The sequence below is a fragment of the Herpailurus yagouaroundi genome, unplaced genomic scaffold, assembly GCF_014898765.1.
Source record: "Herpailurus yagouaroundi ecotype Mexico unplaced genomic scaffold, PumYag 194, whole genome shotgun sequence".
Lineage (NCBI taxonomy): Eukaryota > Metazoa > Chordata > Mammalia > Carnivora > Felidae > Herpailurus > Herpailurus yagouaroundi.
The window spans coordinates 2,861,524-2,881,320 of NW_024412425.1; the positions used below are offsets into that span (position 1 = coordinate 2,861,524).

The following is a 19,797-nucleotide window of genomic DNA, read 5'->3' on the forward strand; positions in this document are numbered from 1 at the left end:
GCCAAACCTTAACAGAAATCTCATCAAAGAAGATATGGAGATAGAAAATAAGCTTATGAAATATTGCTCCACATTAGAAGTCGTCAGGGAAATGCAAATTAAAATAACAATTACATACTACTACACACCTATTAGAATGGCCAAAATCTTGAACACTGACATTAAATGCGGGTGAGGATGGAGAGTGACAGGAACTTTCATTCACTACTAGTGGGATTGCAAAATGGTTCAGACACTTGGTGGTTTCTTATAAAACTAAACATACTTTTAACATATGATCAAGTAATTGGGCTCCTCAGTATTTACCCAAAGGAGTTGAAAATTTATGTCCACACAAAAACCTGCAAATGAATGTTTATAGCAACTTTATTCACAATTGCCAAAACTTGGAAACAACCCAGATGTCCTTCAGTAGATGAATGGGTAAGTAAACTATAGTACACTGAGACAATATAATGTTTTTCAGTACTAAAAGGGAATGAGCTATCAAGACAGGTGCAGACATGTAGGATTTGTAAGTGCATATTACTAAGTGAAAGAGGCCAATGTGAAAAGACTATATTCTGTATAATTCCAGTTATGTGACATTCTAGAAAAGGCAAAACTATAGAGAGATTTTAAAATATCAGTGGTTACTAGGAGTTGTGGGAATGGGAAAGAGATGGATAGGCAGAACAGAGATTTTTAGGGCAGTGAAAATACCCTATAGGATGCTATAGTAATGGATACATGTCATCATGTATTTGTCCTAAACCATAGAATGTACAACACCAAGAGCTTTGGGGGACGTGATGTGTCAATGTAGGTTTACTAATTGTTAACAAATGTTCTACTCTGGTGAAGGATATTGATAATGGGGGAGGCTATGCATGTATAGGGGAGAGTATATGGGAGGTTTACAGTTTATATACTGTAAACCTAAAACTTATATTAGAAAAAATAGTCTTAAACACACACACACACGCACGCACGCGCGCGCGCACGAGCACGCGCATACACACATCCCAGAAGCAACAGGTGGATGTGAAGTATGAAGAAGCCATGCATTGAGGGGGGAGTTAAGATGGCAGAGAAGTAAGGGGACTGGGATTTCCCTCGTCCTTCAAACACAGCTGTATTGAGGTCAGATCACTTGGAACACCCAGGAAATCAATTTGGGGAGTGGCAGAAGGATCTCCACAGGTTGAGGGAGACAGCTTTGTGGGATCGAGGGGCATGTATGTGAACTGGGGGAGATAAAATGGCACAGGCAAGGAGGGGAGAGAACCCCTTCTGTGGTGAGACAAAAGGAAGAGAAAGGTAGAAGGGCTGTGAAATTGTGAGTTATTGAGTTAGTGCAAGAGGAAAACCTCTCTGGACCACAGACTGGGGAATGAAATTAAAGAAATTTAAAAAATATATGGAAGCAAATGAAAATGAAAACACAACAGTGCACAATTAAGTGACTATCTCTTGATTTCAGCTCAGGTCATGATTTCACGGTTCATGGGCTCGAGCCTCATGTCAGGCTCTGTGCTGACAGTGCCAGAGTCTGCTTGGGATTCTCTCTTTCCCTCTCCCACTATGCCCCTTCCCTGCTTGCTCTCTCTCTCTCTCTCTTTCAAAATAAATTAATAAACTTAAAAAAATCAAATTAAAAACATGATACTCCAATCCCTTTGGGATGTAGCAAAGGCAGTCCTAAGAGGAAAATACATTGTAATTTAGGCCTATCTCAAGAAGCAAGAAATGTCCCAAAAACACAAGCTAACATTATACCTAAAGGAGTTAGACAATAGCCAAATTGTGAAAAAAGCCTAAATATCCATCAACTGATGAATGGATAAAGAAATTGTGGTTTATATATACAATGGAGTACTACGTGGCAATGAGAGAGAATGAAATATGGCCCTTTGTAGCAACGTGGATGGAACTGGAGAGTGTGATGCTAAGTGAAATAAGCCATACAGAGAAAGACAGATACCATATGTTTTCACTCTTATGTGGATCCTGAGAAACTTAACAGAAACCCATGGGGGAGGGGAAGAAAAAATAAACAAAAAGAGAGGTTAGAGTGGGAGAGAGCCAAAGCATAAGACTCTTAAAAAATGAGAACAAACTGAGGGTTGATGGGCGTGGGAGGGAGGGGAGGGGAGGTGATGGGCATTGAAGAGGGCATCTTTTGGGATGAGCACTGGGTGTTGTATGGAAACCAATTTGACAATAAATTTCATATTAAAAAAATAAATAAATAAAGGAGTTAGAAAAGCAGGGGTAAAGAAAGCCCAAAGCCAGTAGCAGAAGAAAACTAATAAAGATTAGAGCAGAAATAAACAATATAGAATTTAAAAAAAAAACACAGAACAGATCAATGAATCTAAGAGCTGGTTTTTTGAAAGAATAAACAAAATTGATAAACCCTGAGCCAGACTTGTGAAAAAGAGAGAAAACCAAACAGATAAAATCACAAATGAAAGAGGAGAGATCACAACCAACACCACAGAAATACAAACGATTATTAGAGAATACTGTGAAAAATTATATGACAACAAACTGGACAATCTGGAAGAAATGGACAAATTCCCTGAGACTCACACACTACCAAAACTCAAACAGAAAGAAATAGAAAATTTGAACAGACCCATAACCAGCAAAGAAACTGAATCGGTTATCAAAAATTTCCCAACAAATAAAGAGTCCTGAGCCAGATGGCTTCCCAGGGGAATTCTACCAGACATTTAAAGCAGAGTTAATACCTATTCTTCTCCAACTGTTCCAAGAAATAGAAACAGAAGTAAAGCTTCCAGACTTATTTTATGAAGCCAGCATTACCTTGATTCCCAAACCAGACAAAAAACTCCACTAAAAAGGAGAATTACAGGCCAATATCCCTGATGAACATGGATGTGAAAATTCTCAACAAGATACTAGCAAATTTAATTCAACAGTATGTTAAAATAATTATTTACCATGATCAAGTGGGATTCATTCCTGGGCTGCAGGGCTCATTCAGTATTCTCAAATCAATCAGTGTGATATATCACATCAATAGAAGATAAGAACCATACGATCCTGTCAATAGATGCAGAAAAAGCATTTGACAAAATACAGCACCCTTTCTTTTTTTTTTTTCAACGTTTATTTATTTTTGGGACAGAGAGAGACAGAGCATGAACGGGGGAGGGGCAGAGAGAGAGGGAGACACAGAATCGGAAACAGGCTCCAGGCTCTGAGCCGTCAGCCCAGAGCCCGACGCGGGGCTCGAACTCACGGACCGCAAGATCGTGACCTGGCTGAAGTCGGACGCTTAACCGACTGCGCCACCCAGGCGCCCCTACAGCACCCTTTCTTAATAAAAACCCTCAAGGGGCGCCTGGGTGGCGCAGTCGGTTAAGCCTCCGACTTTGGCTCAAGTTATGATCTCGCAGTCCGTGAGTTCGAGTCCCACGTCGGGCTCTGTGCTGACCGCTCAGAGCCTGGAGCCTGTTTCGGATTCTGTGTCTCCCTCTATCTCTGACCCTCCCCCATTCATGCTCTGTCTCTGTCTCAAAAATAAATAAACGTTAAAAAAAAATTTTTTTTAATAAATAAATAAAAATAAATAAATAAAAACCCTCAAGAAAGTTGGGATAGAAGGAACACACCTTAACATCATAAAAAGGCATATATTAAAGGCCCACAGTTAATATCATCCTCAATGGGGAAAAACTGAGAGCTTTCCCCCTGAGATCAGGAACACAACAGAGATGTCCACTCTCACCGTTGTTTAACATAGTGTTGGAAGTCCTAACCTCAGCAATCAGACAACAAAACAAAATAAAAGGCATCAAAATTGGCAAAGAGGTCAAACTTTCACTCTTTGTAGATGACATAATATTCTACATGGAAAACCCAAAAGATTCCACCCAAAAAAACCTGCTAGAGCTGATAAAGGAATTCAGCAAAGTCACAGGATATAAAATCAATGTACAGAAATTGGTCACATTCCTAGACACCAATAATGAAGCAATAGAAAGAGATATCTGGGAATTGATCCCATTTATAACTGCATCAAAAACCATAAAATACCTAGGAGTAAACCTAACCAAACAGGTAAAAGATCTGTATGCTGAAACTATAGAAAGCTTATGAAAGAAATCAAAGCAGACACAAAGAAATGGAAAAACATTCCATGCTAATGGATTGGAAGAACAAATATTGTTAAAATATTTTATACTACCCAAAGCAGTCTACACATTCAATGCAATCCCAATCAAAATAACACCAACATTCTTCACAGAGCTAGAACAAACAATCCTAAAATTTGTGTGGAACCACAAAAGACCCTAAATAGCCAAAGAGTAATGTTGAAAAAGAAAACCAAAGCTGGAGGCATCACAATCCTGGACTTTAACCTGTATTACAAAGCTGTAATCATTAAGACAGGATGGTATTGGCACAAAAACAGACACACAGATCAATGGAATAGAATAGATAACCCAGGAATGGACCCAAAAATATACAGCCAACTGATCTTTGACAAAGCAGAAAAGAAAATCCAATGGGAAAAGACTGTCTCTTTAGCAAATGGTGCTAGGAGAACTGCATAGCAACATAAAGAAGAACAAAACTGGACCACTTTCTTACACCGTACACAAAAATAAACTTAAAATGGGTGAAAGACCTAAATGTGAGACAGGAAACCATTAAAATCCTACAGGAGAAAACAGGCAGTGACTTATTTAACCTTGGCCAAAGCTACTTCTTACTTGACATGTCTTCAGAGGCAAGGGAAATAAGAGCAAAAATGAACTACTGGGACCTCATCAAGATCAAAAGCTTCTGCACAGAAAAGGAAACAATAAACAAAACTAAAACACAATCGACGGAATGGGAGAAGATATTTGCAAATTACATATCGGATAAAGGGTTAGTATCCAAAATCTGTAAAGAACTTACCAAACTCAACACCACATAAAAAATAACAATAATAGGGGCGCCTGGGTGGCGCAGTCGGTTAAGCGTCTGACTTCAGCCAGGTCACGATCTCACGGTCTGTGAGTTCGAGCCCCGCATCAGGCTCTGGGCTGATGGCTCAGAGCCTGGAGCCTGTTTCCGATTCTGTGTCTCCCTCTCTCTCTGCCCCTCCCCTGTTCATGCTCTGTCTCTCTCTGTCTCAAAAATAAATAAACATTGAAAAAAAATTTAAAAAAAATAACAATAATAATCCAGTGAAGAAATGGGCAGAAGGCATGAATAGACATTTATTCGAAGAAGACATCCAGTGGCAAATAGACACATGAAAAGATGTTAAACATCGCTCATCATCAGGGAAATACAATTAAAACCACAATGAGATACCACCTCACACTAGTGAGAGTGGCTAAAATTAACAACTCAGGAAACAACAGATGTTGGTGAGGATGTGGAGAAAGGGGAATCCTCTTGCACTGTTGGTGGGAATGCAAACTGATGCAGCCACTTTGGAAAAGTGTGGAGGTTCCTCAAAATATTAAAAATGGAATTACCCTACGACCCAGCAATTGCACCACTAGGAATTTATCCAAAGGATATAAAAATGCTGGTTCGAGGGGCACCTGAGTGGCTCAGTTGGTTAAGTGTCCGACTTCAGCTCAGGTCATGATCCCACAGTTCGTTGGTTCAAGCCCCACGTCCAGTTCTGTGCTGACAGCTCAGAGCCTGGAGCCTGCTTCAGATTCTGTTTCTCCTTCTCTCTGCCCCTCCCCTGCTCGCACTCTCTCTCTCTCTCTCTCTCTCAAAAATAAATAAACATTTTTAAAAATGCTGATTCGAAGGGGCACATGCATCCCAATGTTTACAGCAGCACTATCAACAATAGCCAAATTGTGGAAAGAGCCCAAATGTCCATCAATCGATGAATGGATTAAGATGTGGTATATATACACTACTAGGTGATGAAAAAGAATGAAATCTTGCCATTTGTAACAACTTGGATGGAACTGGAGGGTATTATGCTAAGCGAAATAAGTCAGTCAGAGAAAGGCAGATATCACATGATTTCACTCATATGTGGAATCTGAGAAACTTAACAGATGATCATAGGGGAAGGGAAGGAAAAATAAGATAAAACAGAGAGGGAGGCAAAGCATAAAAGACTCTTAATACAGAGAACAAACTAAGGGCTGATGGGGGTAGGGAGAGGTGGGGAAAAATGGGTGATGGGCATTAAGGAGGGCATTTGTTTGGATGAGCACTGGGTGTTATATGTAAGTGATGAATCACTGGGTTCTACTCGTGAAGCCAAGGCTACACTGTATGTTAATTAGTAAATAATTTTTTTAAGCCATGAGCCAAGAAATAACAGCATCAATGCAAATTTTGTCACCACAAGAACTGCCTTACAAGAAATGCTAAAGGAAGTTTTACAGTTTTAATGAAATGACATTAAAAAGCAACATGAAAGCATAAATCTCACTGGTAAAGGTAAATATAAAACCAAAGACAGGGCCGCCTAGGTGGCTCAGTCAGTTAAGCAACTGACTTCAGCTCAGGTCATGATCTCATGGTTCTGTGAGTTTGGGCCAGAGGCTGACAGCTCAGAGCCTGGAGCCTGCTTCAGATTCTGTGTCTCCCTCTCGCTCTGTCTCTCCCCAACTCATGTTCTCTCTCTCAAAAATAAAACTTGAAAAAAAATTTTTAATAAAAAAACCCCAAAATACTGTAATGGTGGCATATATATTTTAACACCAGTAAAAGTTAAAAGATGTAAGTATTAAGAATAACCATAACCAAATAAATTTGCTAATGGAAACACAATATTTCAAAAAGCAAATTCTGGGGTGCCTGGGTGGCTCAGTCACTTGGGTGTCCAACTCTTGAATTTGGCTCAGATCATGGTCCCAAGGTCGTGGGATCAATCCCACATTGAGCTCTGCCTTGAGTGTGGAATTTAAGATTTTCTCTCTGCCCTTCTTCCCAGCTGATCTGGGCTTCCCAGTTGTTATGGGCTTAAAATAGACTGTTATAACTATACATTATTTGATTCAAGCCTCATGGTAACCACAAAGGAAAAACCTATAGTAGGAAAATAAAACATAAAGAGAAAAGAATCACAACATATCATTATAAAAAATCATCAAACTACAATGAAGAAAACAAGAGGGGAAGAGAGGAACAAGAGAACTATAAAACGGACAAAATGTTAACAAAATTAAAATAAGTCCTTACCTAGCAATAATTACTTTAAATGTAAGCAAACTAAACTTCCCAATCAAAAGACATAGAATGGGGGCGCCTGGGTGCCTCAGTCGGTTAAGTGTCCAACTTTGGCTCAGGTCATGATCCCACTGCCTGTGAGTTCCAGCCCTGCGTCGGGCTCTGTGCTGACAGCTCAGCGCCTGGAGCCTGCTTCCGATTCTGTGTCTCCCTCGCTCTCTGCTCCTCCCCCACTCACACCTCAAAAAATGAATAAACGTTAAAAAAAAATTCAAAAGACATAGAATGGCTGAAAAAACTGAAAAAAACAAAAACAAAAGCAAGACCCAAATAAATGCTGTTTGTAAAAAAGGACACATGTTGGCTGAAAGTGTGGGGTGGCAAAAGATATTTCATGCACATGGTAACCAAAACAGAGCAGGGGTGGCTATACTTACATCTCTACCACTCCCCCACTAGTGTTCTATCTCTCAAAAATAAATAAACATTAAACATTTTTTTAAATGTTTAAAGAAACAATGCACAATCTTCTCAAGCACACGTGAAACAATCTCTAGATCATATGGTAGGCCATAATATAAGTCTTAATAAATTTAAGAAGACTGAAATCATATCAAGCATCTTTTCTGACCACAATGATATGAAACTAGATAACAATTACGAGAAGAAAACTGGAAAATTTACGAATATAATCAAGTGGGATTTACTCCATGGATGCAAAAAAAGCTCAACAGCCACAAATGAGTGAAAAACGCCACATTAACAAAATAAAGGATAAAAATCATACAATCATCCCAACAGGTTCAGAAAAAGCATTTGACAAAATTCAACATCCATTTATAATAAAAACTCTTAAAGAAGTGGGTATAGCAAAGAAATGCCTCAACATAATAAACACCATACATATATACATAAAATATAATTTCTCCCAGCTTTATTATTTAATCACAGCTTTATTAATATAATTGACTATAATACCATAATATTGTGTAAGTTTAAGGTGTACAATATGTTGATATAATACATTATCTATTGCAAAATGATTAGCATCAGAGTGTTAGCTAACACTATCATTTAAAATAATTACCATTAAAAATTTTTTTAAGTTTATTTATTTATTTTGAGAGAGAGAGATCATGCGAACAAGGGAAGGGCAGAGAGAGAGAAAGAGTCAGAGAATCCAGAGCAGGTTCCACACCGTCAATGCAGACCCCAATGTGGGGCTTGAACCAACGAACCGTGAGATCATGACCTGAGCAGAAACCAAGAGTCAGAGGTTTAACCTAATGAGCCACCTAGGTGCTCCAACCCCCCCCCCCCATTTCTTTCTTTCTCTTTCTTCCTTTCTTTCTTTTCTTTCTTTTTTTTATGTTTATTTTTTTTGAGAGAGAGCAAACAAGAGGGGGAGGGGTAGACAGAGGGGGACAGAGGATCTGAAGTGGGCTCCGCGCTGACAGCTTGACAGCAGCAAACCCAATGCGGGGCTTGAATCCATAAACCCTGAGATCATGACCTGAGCTGAAGTCACTTCACCAACTGAGCCACCCAGGCACCCCAAATAATCACCACTTCTTTTTTGCAGTGAGACATTTAAGATCTACTCAGCAACTTTCAAGTATATAATATTTAGTCACCATGATATATATTAGATCCCTAGAACTTATTCAACTTACAACTAAAAGTTTGTACCCTTTGACCAACATTTCCCCATTACCCCCACCGTCCTGTGGTAATAATCACTATACTGTTTTTGTGAGTTCACCTATTTCAGATTCCACATATGAGTGATATCTTATAGTATTTTCCTTTCTCTGACTTATTTCACTTAACATAGTGCCCTCAGAGTTAATCCAACTTGTCACAAATAGCAAGATTTCCTTCTTTCTCATGAACGGTATTCTATTGTATATATACCACTTCTTTATCCATTTATCCACTGACTGACTTAGTTTGTTTCCATATCTCGGCTATTGTGGATAATGTTGCAAGAATATGGAAGTGTATGTATGTGGAATTTAAGAAACAAAACAGATTAATATAAGGGAAAGGAAAAAAAGGGGAGAGAAGTAAACCATAAAATAGACTCTTAGCTATGGATAACAAACTGAGGGTTGCTAGAGGGGAAGTGAGTAGGGGGATGGGCTAAATCGGTGATGGGTATTAAAGAAAGCACTTCTTGTGATGAACACTGGGTGTTATATGTAAGTGATGAATCTCTAAATTCTACTCCTGCAATTAATATTACACTATATGTTAACTAACTAGAATTTAAATAAAAACCTGAAATAAAAGAAATACAGCATAAAAAAAAACCATACCATTAAAGAAAAAAAGAAAAAAGAATATGGACTTTTAGATGTCTCACTGATACCTGTTTTCATTTCCTTTGGATATATACTCAGAAGTGAGATTGCTGAATCATATGGAAATTTTATTTTTAATTTTTTAAGAAACCTCCATATTGTTTTCTATAGTAGTTATACAAATATACATTCCCACCAACAGCGCACATCCTCACCAACACTTGTTAACTCTGGACTTCTTGATAATAGTCATTCTAACAGCTGTGAGGGAATATCTCATTGTGGTTTTGGTTTGCATTTCCTTGATTAATGACATTGAGCATCTTTTCATGTACCTGTTACCTACTGTATATATTCTTTTGAAAATTCTTTTGAATTTTTTTAGATTTCTGCCCACTTTTTAGATTTATTGGGGTTTATTTTGCTAGTGAGTTGTATGAGTCTATATATTTTTAATATTAACCCATTTTTGAAATATGATTTGCAAATATTTTTTCCATTCCATAGACTGCTTTTTCATTTTGTTATTTCTTTTGCTGTGCAGGAAACTTTTACTTATTTAGTACCACATATTTATTTTTGCTTTTGTTGCATGTGTTTTTGGTGCCATACCCAAGTAATCATTGCCAAGACCAATGTCAAACAAGTTTTTCCTGTTTTTTTTTCTAGGAGGTTTAGGGTTTTAGTTCTTATGTTTAAATCTTTAATCCATTTTGAGTTAATTTTTTGTGAGTGGTACAAGATATGAGTCCAATTTCATTTTTTTCCATGTGAATATCCAGTTTTCCCAACACCATTTAATGAAGAAACTATCTTTTCCCCCACTGAAGAATCTAGGCTCCCTTGTCAAATATCAGCTGACTATATATTCAAGGGTTTATTTCCGTGTTCTCAATTCTGTTCCATTGGACTGTTTTTATGCCAGTACCAACCAGTCTTAGGTACTATAGCTTTGTAGTATAGTTTGAAATTAGGCAGTATGATGCCTTTAGCATTGTTCTGCTTATTCAGGATTACCTGGGTTATTCATGGTCTTTTGTGCCTCCATACAAATTTTAGTATTGCTTTTCTATTTCTGTAAAAAATGCCAGTTGAATTTTGATAGAGATGGCATTGAATCCATAGATGGCTTTGGGTAGAATGAACATTTTAACAATAATTCTGATTCACAAACATGGGGTATCTCTTATTTCTGTCTTCAGTTACTTTAACCAAAGTCTTGTAGTTTTCACTACACAGATCTTTCACCTCATTGGCAAAATTTATTTCTACATATTTTATTATTTCTGATGCTATTATGAATAAGATTATTTTTTAATTTCTTTTTCAGATATTTTGTTGCCAGTGTATAGAAACACAACTCATTTCTGTATGTTGTTTTTGTACCCTGTAACTTTATTTTTTGATTCACTCTTACAGTTTTAAGGTGGAGTCCTTCAGATTTTCTATATGTAAATTCATATAATCTTAACAGACAATTCTACTTTCCTTCCAGTTTGGATGCCTTATACTTATTTTCGCATATGATTGCATTGGCTAGAAATTCCACTAGTATGTTGAATAGGAGTGGTGAGAGTAGACATCTTGGTGTTATTCCTGAACTGGAAGAACTGTCACCTTTCACTGTCAAGTATGATGGTGGCTGAAGGTTTGTCATATTTGGCTTTTATTGTTTGAGGAATGCTCCTTTTACATAACCCAAATTTGCTGAGTGTTTTTATCATGAAAGGATGTTGTATTTTGCCAAATGCTTTTTTGCACCTGTTGAAACGATCATATGATTTTTATCTTTCATTCTATTAACATGGTATATCACATTTATTGATTTCTATATGTTGAACTATCCTTGTATCCCAGGGGTAAATCTCACTTGATCGTGGTGTATGATTCCTTTAATGTCCTGTTGAAATCAGTTTGCTAATATTTTCTTGAGAATTTTTGCATTTATGTTCATCAGGATTATTGGCCTGTAATTTTTTTTTTTTTTCTTGTGGTGTCTTCATCTGGTTTTGGCATCAGGGCAAGGCTAATCTTGTGAAATGAGTTTGGGAGTGTTCCTTCCTCTTCAATTTTTTGAAACAGTTTGAGAAAAATTGGCATTAATTCTTTAAATGTTTGATAAAATTCAGCAGTGAAGCTTTCAGTGCTGGGCTTTTCTTCATTGGAAATTTTTGATTACTGATTGAAGCACCTTACTAGCATAGTAGTTGGTCTAGATTTTTTTATTTCTTCATAATTCAGTCTTGATAGGTCATATGCTTCTAGGAATTTATCCACTTCTAGGTTATCCAATTTGTTAGCATATAAGTGTTTATAGTAGTTTTTTATGATCCTCTGTATTGCTGTGATATCACTTGGAATGTTTCCTCTTTCATTTCTGATTTTATTTGGGTCCTTTTACCTTTTTTCTTAGTCTAGCTGAATGTCAATTTTATCTTTTTGAAAAGATTTTAGCTTTGCTAATCTTTTCTATTGCTCTACTAGTCTCTATTTCATTTATTTCAGTTCTGATTTTTGTCACTTCCTTTTGCTAACTTTGGCCTTAGTTTGTTCTTTTTCTGGTTTCTTAACATTTAAAGTTGTTTATTTGAAATCTTTCATTTTTCCCACTATACGCATTTATGGCTATAAATTTCCCTCTGAGAACTGCTTTCACAACATTGCATTTGTATTTGTCTATTGAATCTCCATTTTCATTTGTTTGGAGATTTTTTTTTTTCTCTTTTTGATTTTTCCCTTGGCCCAGTGGTTATTCAGGAATGTGTTGCTTAGTTTCCACATATTTGTAAAATTTCCAGCTTTCCTCTTGTTCTTGATTTTTAGTTTCATACCATTGTGGTTGGAAAAGAAACTTGGTATGAGGTCAGTATAAATTTCCTAAGAATTGTTTTGTGACCTATCATATGACCTATCCTGGAGAATATTCCATGTGCACTTGAGAAGAATGTGTATTCTGCTGCTGCTGTTGAATGGAATGTTTTATATATGTCTGTTAGGTCCATTTGGTCTAATGTATGATTCAAGTCAAATGTTTCTATATTGATTTTGTCTGAATGATCTATCCATTACTTAAAGTGAAGTATTAAAGTCCCCTACTGTTCTTGTATTGCCTATTTCTCCCTTTAGATCTGTCAGTATTTGCTTAATATATTTAGGGCTCCAATAGTGGGTGCATAAACATTTATAATTGTATATCATCTTGATGAATTACCCAACTTATCATTATATAATGACCTTCTTTGTCTCATAATAGTTTTTGGCTTAAAGTCTATTTTGTTTTATGTAAGTATGGGCTAACCCGGTAAGGCCAACCTCACTTTCTGTTGGTTTCTGCTTCCATGGAATATCTCTTCCATGTCTTCATTTTGAGCCTACGTACGACCTTAAAGCTGAAGTGCCTCTCTGTGAAGACAGCATGTAGTTGAATCTCATCCATCCAGACATTCTATCCATTTTGATTGGTAAATTAAATTCATTTACATTCAGGGTAATTATTAATATGTAAAGACTTACTAATGCCATCTTATTACTATCTCTCTTGCTGTTTTATAGTTCCATTGTTCTTCCTCACCCCACCCGCTCCCTCTTACTGCCTACCTTTTCCACGGATGGTGATATGCTCTGATTCCCATCGCTTTATCTTTTGTGAATCTAATAGGTTTGTGCTTTGTGGTTATCACGAGACTTACATAAAACATCTTCTAGATAAAATAGTCCATTTTAAACTGATGAATAGTAACTTTAATCCCATACAAAAGCTCTATTCTTTATTACCTTCTTTTATGTTTTTGATTTTACCATTTACCTTTTTTTTACTATTCTGAATTCATTAACAAATTACAGTTCTTTTTTTATATTCTTGTTTGTTTTATGGTGTCCCATACATCTTGTAGGCTTTTTTCACTCTCTTTCATTCCTTTTTTCTTGGTTCTCCTCTGACTGGGAGTCCCTACCCTTCATTTCTCTGATTTTATATTTGCTTGGTCTATCCTGTTGATGTTCTCTATTGCATTTTTCATGTCATTCATTCTTCAGCTCCAGATTTGTTTGGTTTGTTTTTAGGATTTCTCTTTGTTGGATTTCTCATTTTATTCATGTATTATTTTCCTGACTTGCTGAGTTCTGTGTTTTATTGTAGCTCATTGAGTTTCTTTAAAACAGCTAATTTGAATTCTTTATCAGGCAAACCACATAATTGTGTCTTTGAATCGAGGATTATTGAGATCTTTTTGTGATGTCATGTTCATGGATTCCCCATGTTTCTTGGAGTTTTGCATTGCTGTTTTCTCATTTGAAGTAGTCACCTCCTCCAATCGTTACTAGCTGCCTTCAGGTCGGAGATACTTTTTGTTGGTCCTGCTTATAACTAGGTCTTTCTCTGTCCTTGTAGGAATACATGTGCTCCATGCTTCCTGCCCCCTTGTGGCTTCTTTGTCTCCTCTCAAACTTACAACTCACCAGGCTGGCTGCTGGAAACCTCTTTTGTCTTTAAGATAATACTATAGCTCAAGTTTGTGATTTCTCCCTTGCCACAGACTCTGGTTTGTTTTCTGCATGCTCTCGGTCTACCAAAACTGGCTCTTAGTACCATACTTGGGAGCTGAAGAATTGGGGGAGCTGTGGGTTTAACATTTGGGGCTTTAGGGGTGCCTGCAAGCCAGATGGAGGTTCCTTGGGCAAGGCTTTCCCAGTGGCTTGTGTTGAGCTTTCTACTTGAGTCCTGAATGCAGCCAAGTAAGAACTGTGTTTATTTTTGCTGTTTTTTTATATTTTTTAAATGTTTATTTATTTTTGAGAGACAGAAGGCAAGTGGAGGAGGGGCAGAGAGAGAAGGAGATACACAATCTGAAGCAGGCTCCAGGCTCTGAGCTGCCAGCACAGAGCCTGACACGGGGCTTGAACTCATGAACCTTGAGATCATGACCTGAGCCAAAGTCAAACACTTAACCAACTCAGCTGCCCAGGCACCCTGAAAATGTATTTCTTTAATGCACTCTGATATTCTTATATCCTGATATCAGGTACTGCCTCAATACTATGGGTGCTGCAGCAGAGAAACAAGTTTCTTCAGCAGCATTCTATACAGGTGGGGAAGCTGGGCAATCACCCACTATTATCACTTGCAGAAGTCATTGCTGGTTAGTTCAGCAACATGGTGTGCTGCCTTGGGGAACAGGTAGCACTGGTGAAGTTCATCTTACACCCCCCACCCCCCACCTTTTTTTTTTTTTTTTTTTTGCTCTAACAGAGTGCTAGAATCTTTCCTCAGGAAATCTGAAGTTCTGCAAAGGCTCTCTCATCTGTGAGTGTCTGCTCAAATCAGCAGTCTCCAGATTTACCCTGAATGCAGCCAAGAGGGGCTGGGGCTGGTTCACAGACTTCTGCTGTTTCCCCAGTCTGTACCAAGGACTATCAGCTTATTACTTTATGTGGTGGGTGAGACTCCTCTCAGGTCCTTTAGCTTATGGTGTTGGATCTCACAACAACCACAGAGGCCCTTTTTCTTATAGGTGGATGCTGAATTTTAGTTGTTAAACTTGGAGGCCAAATGAAGGCATGCATCTTATGCTGTCATTATGCTGAGGTCATTACTCAAAGTTCAAATTTCTATGAAGGAGCTACCCTCTTTATTTTTACCTCAGTATGAATTTTGCCTTCTCACACATTACAATCTCATATTTTTCTTTATCAAGATGAATTATCCCTGTTCTATAAGAAACAGATGTTAGTCAAATTTTTATTATATTCATTTACATGAATATCTTTTTTCCCATTATGATGTCTTTGATGTTGAATAAGACAAGGATACTAGCTAAAAACTTTTCCCTAAAAAAACAAAATTGAAAGATAATAATAATGACGAAGGCTAATACTATGCAAGTTTTATTATGTGATAGGCACAATGGTAGAATCCACATAACAAGCCTCTGAAGTGAACGAATTATGCCCACATTACCAAAAGCACATTATATATGCATATAAAATGACCTGGAAGAATAAGTCGGTTAACATTTAGGAAATAACTGGGTCAAGACCGTTGGCCAAAGGGAAGCAGAGCTTTATAATGTATAAATCTTTAAAAGTAGAAGAGATCCCACACGTTTTCTCTGAAATGAATAAAAAACAAAGCAGACACATTCAAAAGGGGCCATCAAGATAACTCTTTATAATGGTAAAATTTTCAATATTTGACAAAATAGGGGTTTGATAAAGACAGGTGAATATTTTGAAGCCAATAAAAGAGTAACCAATATATTTACAACGAATATTAAAGGCTGGTTATAGTATAGCACAATCACACTTTCTGTCAAAAACAATGATATGTAGTTTTAAAGAGTTTGCTCCAAAAGTTTGACAAAGATTGTCTATGACTGGTATGATTACAGATAACTATCTATTTTGTTCATATCTACATTAATATAGAGAAAAATTATTTTGCAAAAAGAGAAGTATAAACCTTATAAAAGGAAAATAAAGCAATCTTCCAAAACAAAAGGTACAGATCCACAAGATATTAAAGGATACTTAAAAGTAACAGTAACTTAACACGAACAAAATGGAACACAGATACAAACACAGATATGCAAATTTAGAAACAAAGACTGACCCGATATCCATGCTTTATATGTATAAAAATATAACTTACCATCAAACAGGCAATAAAAAATACAAAAATATAGTTATTAAATAAATGGCATTCAAATGAGAAACAGGAAGAAGGCTAAATTTAGACCCTCAATAAATAATTTAAAATAATTTTGAGATGGATTAGTAATTCTGTATAATGCACAAAAAATTAAGAACATAAAAAAAAAACAAAGGTAGCAGGATTAGCCCCCAAGCGAATTTTTCAATGTTTAAAATAAAGGCAAAATACAATAAATGGTTTTTTAATTTTTAATATTCACAAGTATGAATTTTCCAAAAGTAACGAAAGAATGAATATAGACAGAGATCTTCAGAGTGGTTTTTCTTTTTCTGTATAAATTCTTTCAGACTAAGTGGTAAAGCATAAGTAAGGCATTTGTACCTTAATTACATTTGTAGTGACTCTCACTAGTATGAATTTTCTTTTCTGTCCTGTATCCTTCCTTAACCACATAATTCTAACTTATAGAGTTTCCAATTCACAGATCTACTACTCACCAGTATGACATTTTTTATGTTGCTGAATCTCTGAACCTCTCCCAAAAGCCTTTCCACATTCCTTACATTCATAAAGTTTCTCACCAGTATGAATTTTCTGATGTTGAGTAAGGCTTGAGCCAGTACCAAAATTCTTCCCACATTTCTTACATTCATAAGGTTTTTCACCAGTGTGTATTCTCTGGTGCCGATTGAGAGCTGAACCACTACTGAAGGACTTTCCACATTCTTTACATTCATAGGGTTTTTCACCAGTGTGAATTAGCTGGTGTTGGATAAGTTTTGAGCCACTACCAAAGGCCTTGCCACATTCTTTACATTCATAAGGTTTCTCACCAGTATGGATTCTCTGATGTTGAGTAAGGTCTGAACCACTACTAAAGGCTTTCCCACATTCCTTACACTCATAGGGCTTCTCACCAGTGTGCATTCTTTGATGCTGAATAAGTTTTGAACCACTTCTAAAGGCCTTCTCACATTCCTTACACTCATAGGGTTTCTCACCAGTGTGAATTCTTTGATGTTGAGTGAGATCTGAGCCACTATTAAAAGCCTTCCCACATTCCTTACATACATAAGGCTTCTCACCAGTGTGAATTCTTTGATGTCGAGTAAGGGCTGATCCAAAACTAAAAGCCTTCCCACATTCATTACATATATACGGTTTTTCACCAGTATGAATTCTCTGATGCCGAGTAAGGGCTGATCCACTACTAAAGGCCATTCCACATGCTTTACATTCATAAGGTTTCTCACCAGTATGAATCCTTCGATGTTGAGTAAGGTTTGAACCACTGCCAAAGGCCTTTCCACAATCCTTACATTCATAAGGTTTCTCACCTGTGTGAATTCTGTGATGCCGAGTAAGGGCTGATTCAAAACTAAAGGACTTCCCACATTCCTTACACTCATAGGGCTTTTCACCACTGTGAATTATCTGATGTCGAATTAGGCCTGATCCAAAACTAAAGGCTTTCCCGCATTCTTTACATTCATATGGTTTCTCACCAGTATGAATTCTCTGATGATGGGTAAGGTTTGAGCCACTACCAAAGGCCTTTCCACATTCACTACATTCATAAGGTTTCTCACCAGTATGAATTCTTTGATGGTAAGCAAGGTTTGCACCACTACCAAAGGCCTTGCCACATTCTTTACATTCATAAGGTTTCTCACCAGTATGAATTCGCTGATGTCGAATAAGGACTGATACAAAACTAAAATCCTTCCCACATTCCTTACATTCAAGGAGTTTCTCATCAGTATGTATTCTCTGATGCTGGTTATTGAAAGTGGGCATGTCTTCAGAAGTAAATATCATTTGACTGAAATGTCCTTCCTGAGATTCCTGTTTTCTCTCAAACTGGCTTTTACATTCCCAATCACCTCTGAAACTTGAACACTCAATGCTGTTTTTTAAAAGTCTTTCCATTATCTCTCATCAGGATGATTCTACTCCATAAATATCCTTTTTCAGAAATAATTTCTTGGTCTCAACCTTGATTCACAGTCTGAAAGAAAATATAAAAGCAAACATTCACTTTTTTTGTGTTCTGGGAGAAAAAAAACTTTTATAATAGAAATGAAAAGACTTAACCGAAACTAATTTTCATAAAAAGTGAGTAGTTTATACAGTTCTCAAATATGATGGGGCAACTTGACAAACAGATAAGGAAAGTAAAAAGAATGAGAAGTCACACTGGAAGGTAAAGAGATATTTAGGAAAATAGATTAGTCAGTTGTTCCTATAGTGATCTAAATAAAAAAAAAAACCTTCAAACATGGGACCTTGATTAATATAAAGATGTCTAGGCTCTACCCCAATTTTGTAAGAAAATAAATCTAGCGTCATATACATTTTAAAATGTGGGTAATTACCAATTAACCCATTTCTTAGGGTTGTTTGGAGCACTAACTACACCTAGAAAAAAATCTAGGATAAATAGGTAACAAACATAAATTGCATAGAATCTGAAGGAAATAAAAGAGAATGTTACTTCAGATACAGCAGTATCCTGATGAAAGATTAATGTGATAAATGAACAATGAAGAAGGAAGAATCTATTGTGGTTAGAATGTGGCTTATTTATGCCATTTGATAAAATCCATGTTTGTGTAGGAAGTCTATGAAGCTAAGCTTGGGAGAGCAAAAAAGGGGATACAGCAAAAGCTACTGTAATTGAGAATCTAGTTTTAAAATCTGAGAGAAAGGAATAGCAGATAGAGGTAATGTGGTACTATTGGCAGATTTCAAAGATGCAGGTAAGTATTCTGAACCCCAGCTCCAATGATTATTGAATAATTCTGAAATCACACATAATGTATATATGTAGTTGTATAAAGTAACTGCACAGTGTTTAGTAGCTATTATTGTAAGACTTCTATGCCAGAAAAGAAACTAGGAAAATGAATGGATTTAAGATACCAATTAAGTCCCTGAGCAAATATGTCAAGCCCCAAAAGGTGAAAACATCTGAGCTCCATTCTCTTCCTATAACACTCATACAGCAATCTTGTTTGAGGTTGGCCTAAATATGTCTTGAAATTGTTCTTTCCCTCTCTACTGTCAATAGATGATCCAGGCCAAAATTATCTTTTATTTGGACACAAAAGTAGCATTTTATCTAGCTGTCCGCCTTGCTAGTTTTCCACCCCTAACAGCCAGAGTGATATTCAGCCTGGCACTTTCATGTTCAAAATGCTTCAGTGGTTCCCACCGTTCTTAGGAAAAGACCCACAGTCCTTAACTTGGTCTTAACAATTCCTTAACAACCTGCCTCCTGCATGCCTCTTCAACTTGCTACCTATTTCCTTTTAACAATAAACTACAGCTACATTGGTCTTCTCAGTTCTTCAAATGCACTAAACTTTAACCCACCCCACCCCCCCCTCCCACCAAACACACATGCCATGATTTCATCTGCCCTAAATAACCATCCATACCACCGTCTCCACTGCCACCTCTTTTGGCCTTACAAGCTCATGGCCATTGTTCAGGTCTCTGCTAAGTGGCATATCCTAATAAAAATCTTTTCTGAATATTCAATCTTAACTGTGCACGTCTCACCATTATCTCATGAAGCACTTTGTTTTCTCCCATTCTTTGTGTTTTGTTTGGTAATGGGTGATTACACATTTGTCTCCTACAATTGCAAATTTCATATTTGAATGTTTGCTTAATGTCCGTCTGCTA

The 19,797-nt window shown here is 36.9% G+C and overlaps 1 protein-coding gene across 3 annotated transcripts in view; it reads right to left on the reverse strand.

Moving 5' to 3' along the window:
- Positions 1-19,797, reverse strand: part of LOC121011357 (zinc finger protein 30 homolog) — a 173,586-nt gene that overhangs the window by 20,196 nt on the left and 133,593 nt on the right. The window contains exon 7 of one of the 3 annotated variants that reach the window (XM_040445641.1): positions 15,329-17,875. The exons of the other annotated variants lie outside the window; for them this stretch is intronic. Within the exon in view, the coding sequence (XP_040301575.1) occupies positions 16,597-17,875 (1,279 nt within the window). The 3' untranslated portion in view covers positions 15,329-16,596. Of the gene's footprint in view, positions 1-15,328; positions 17,876-19,797 lie in introns of those variants that run through there. 3 annotated transcript variants of the gene reach the window in all.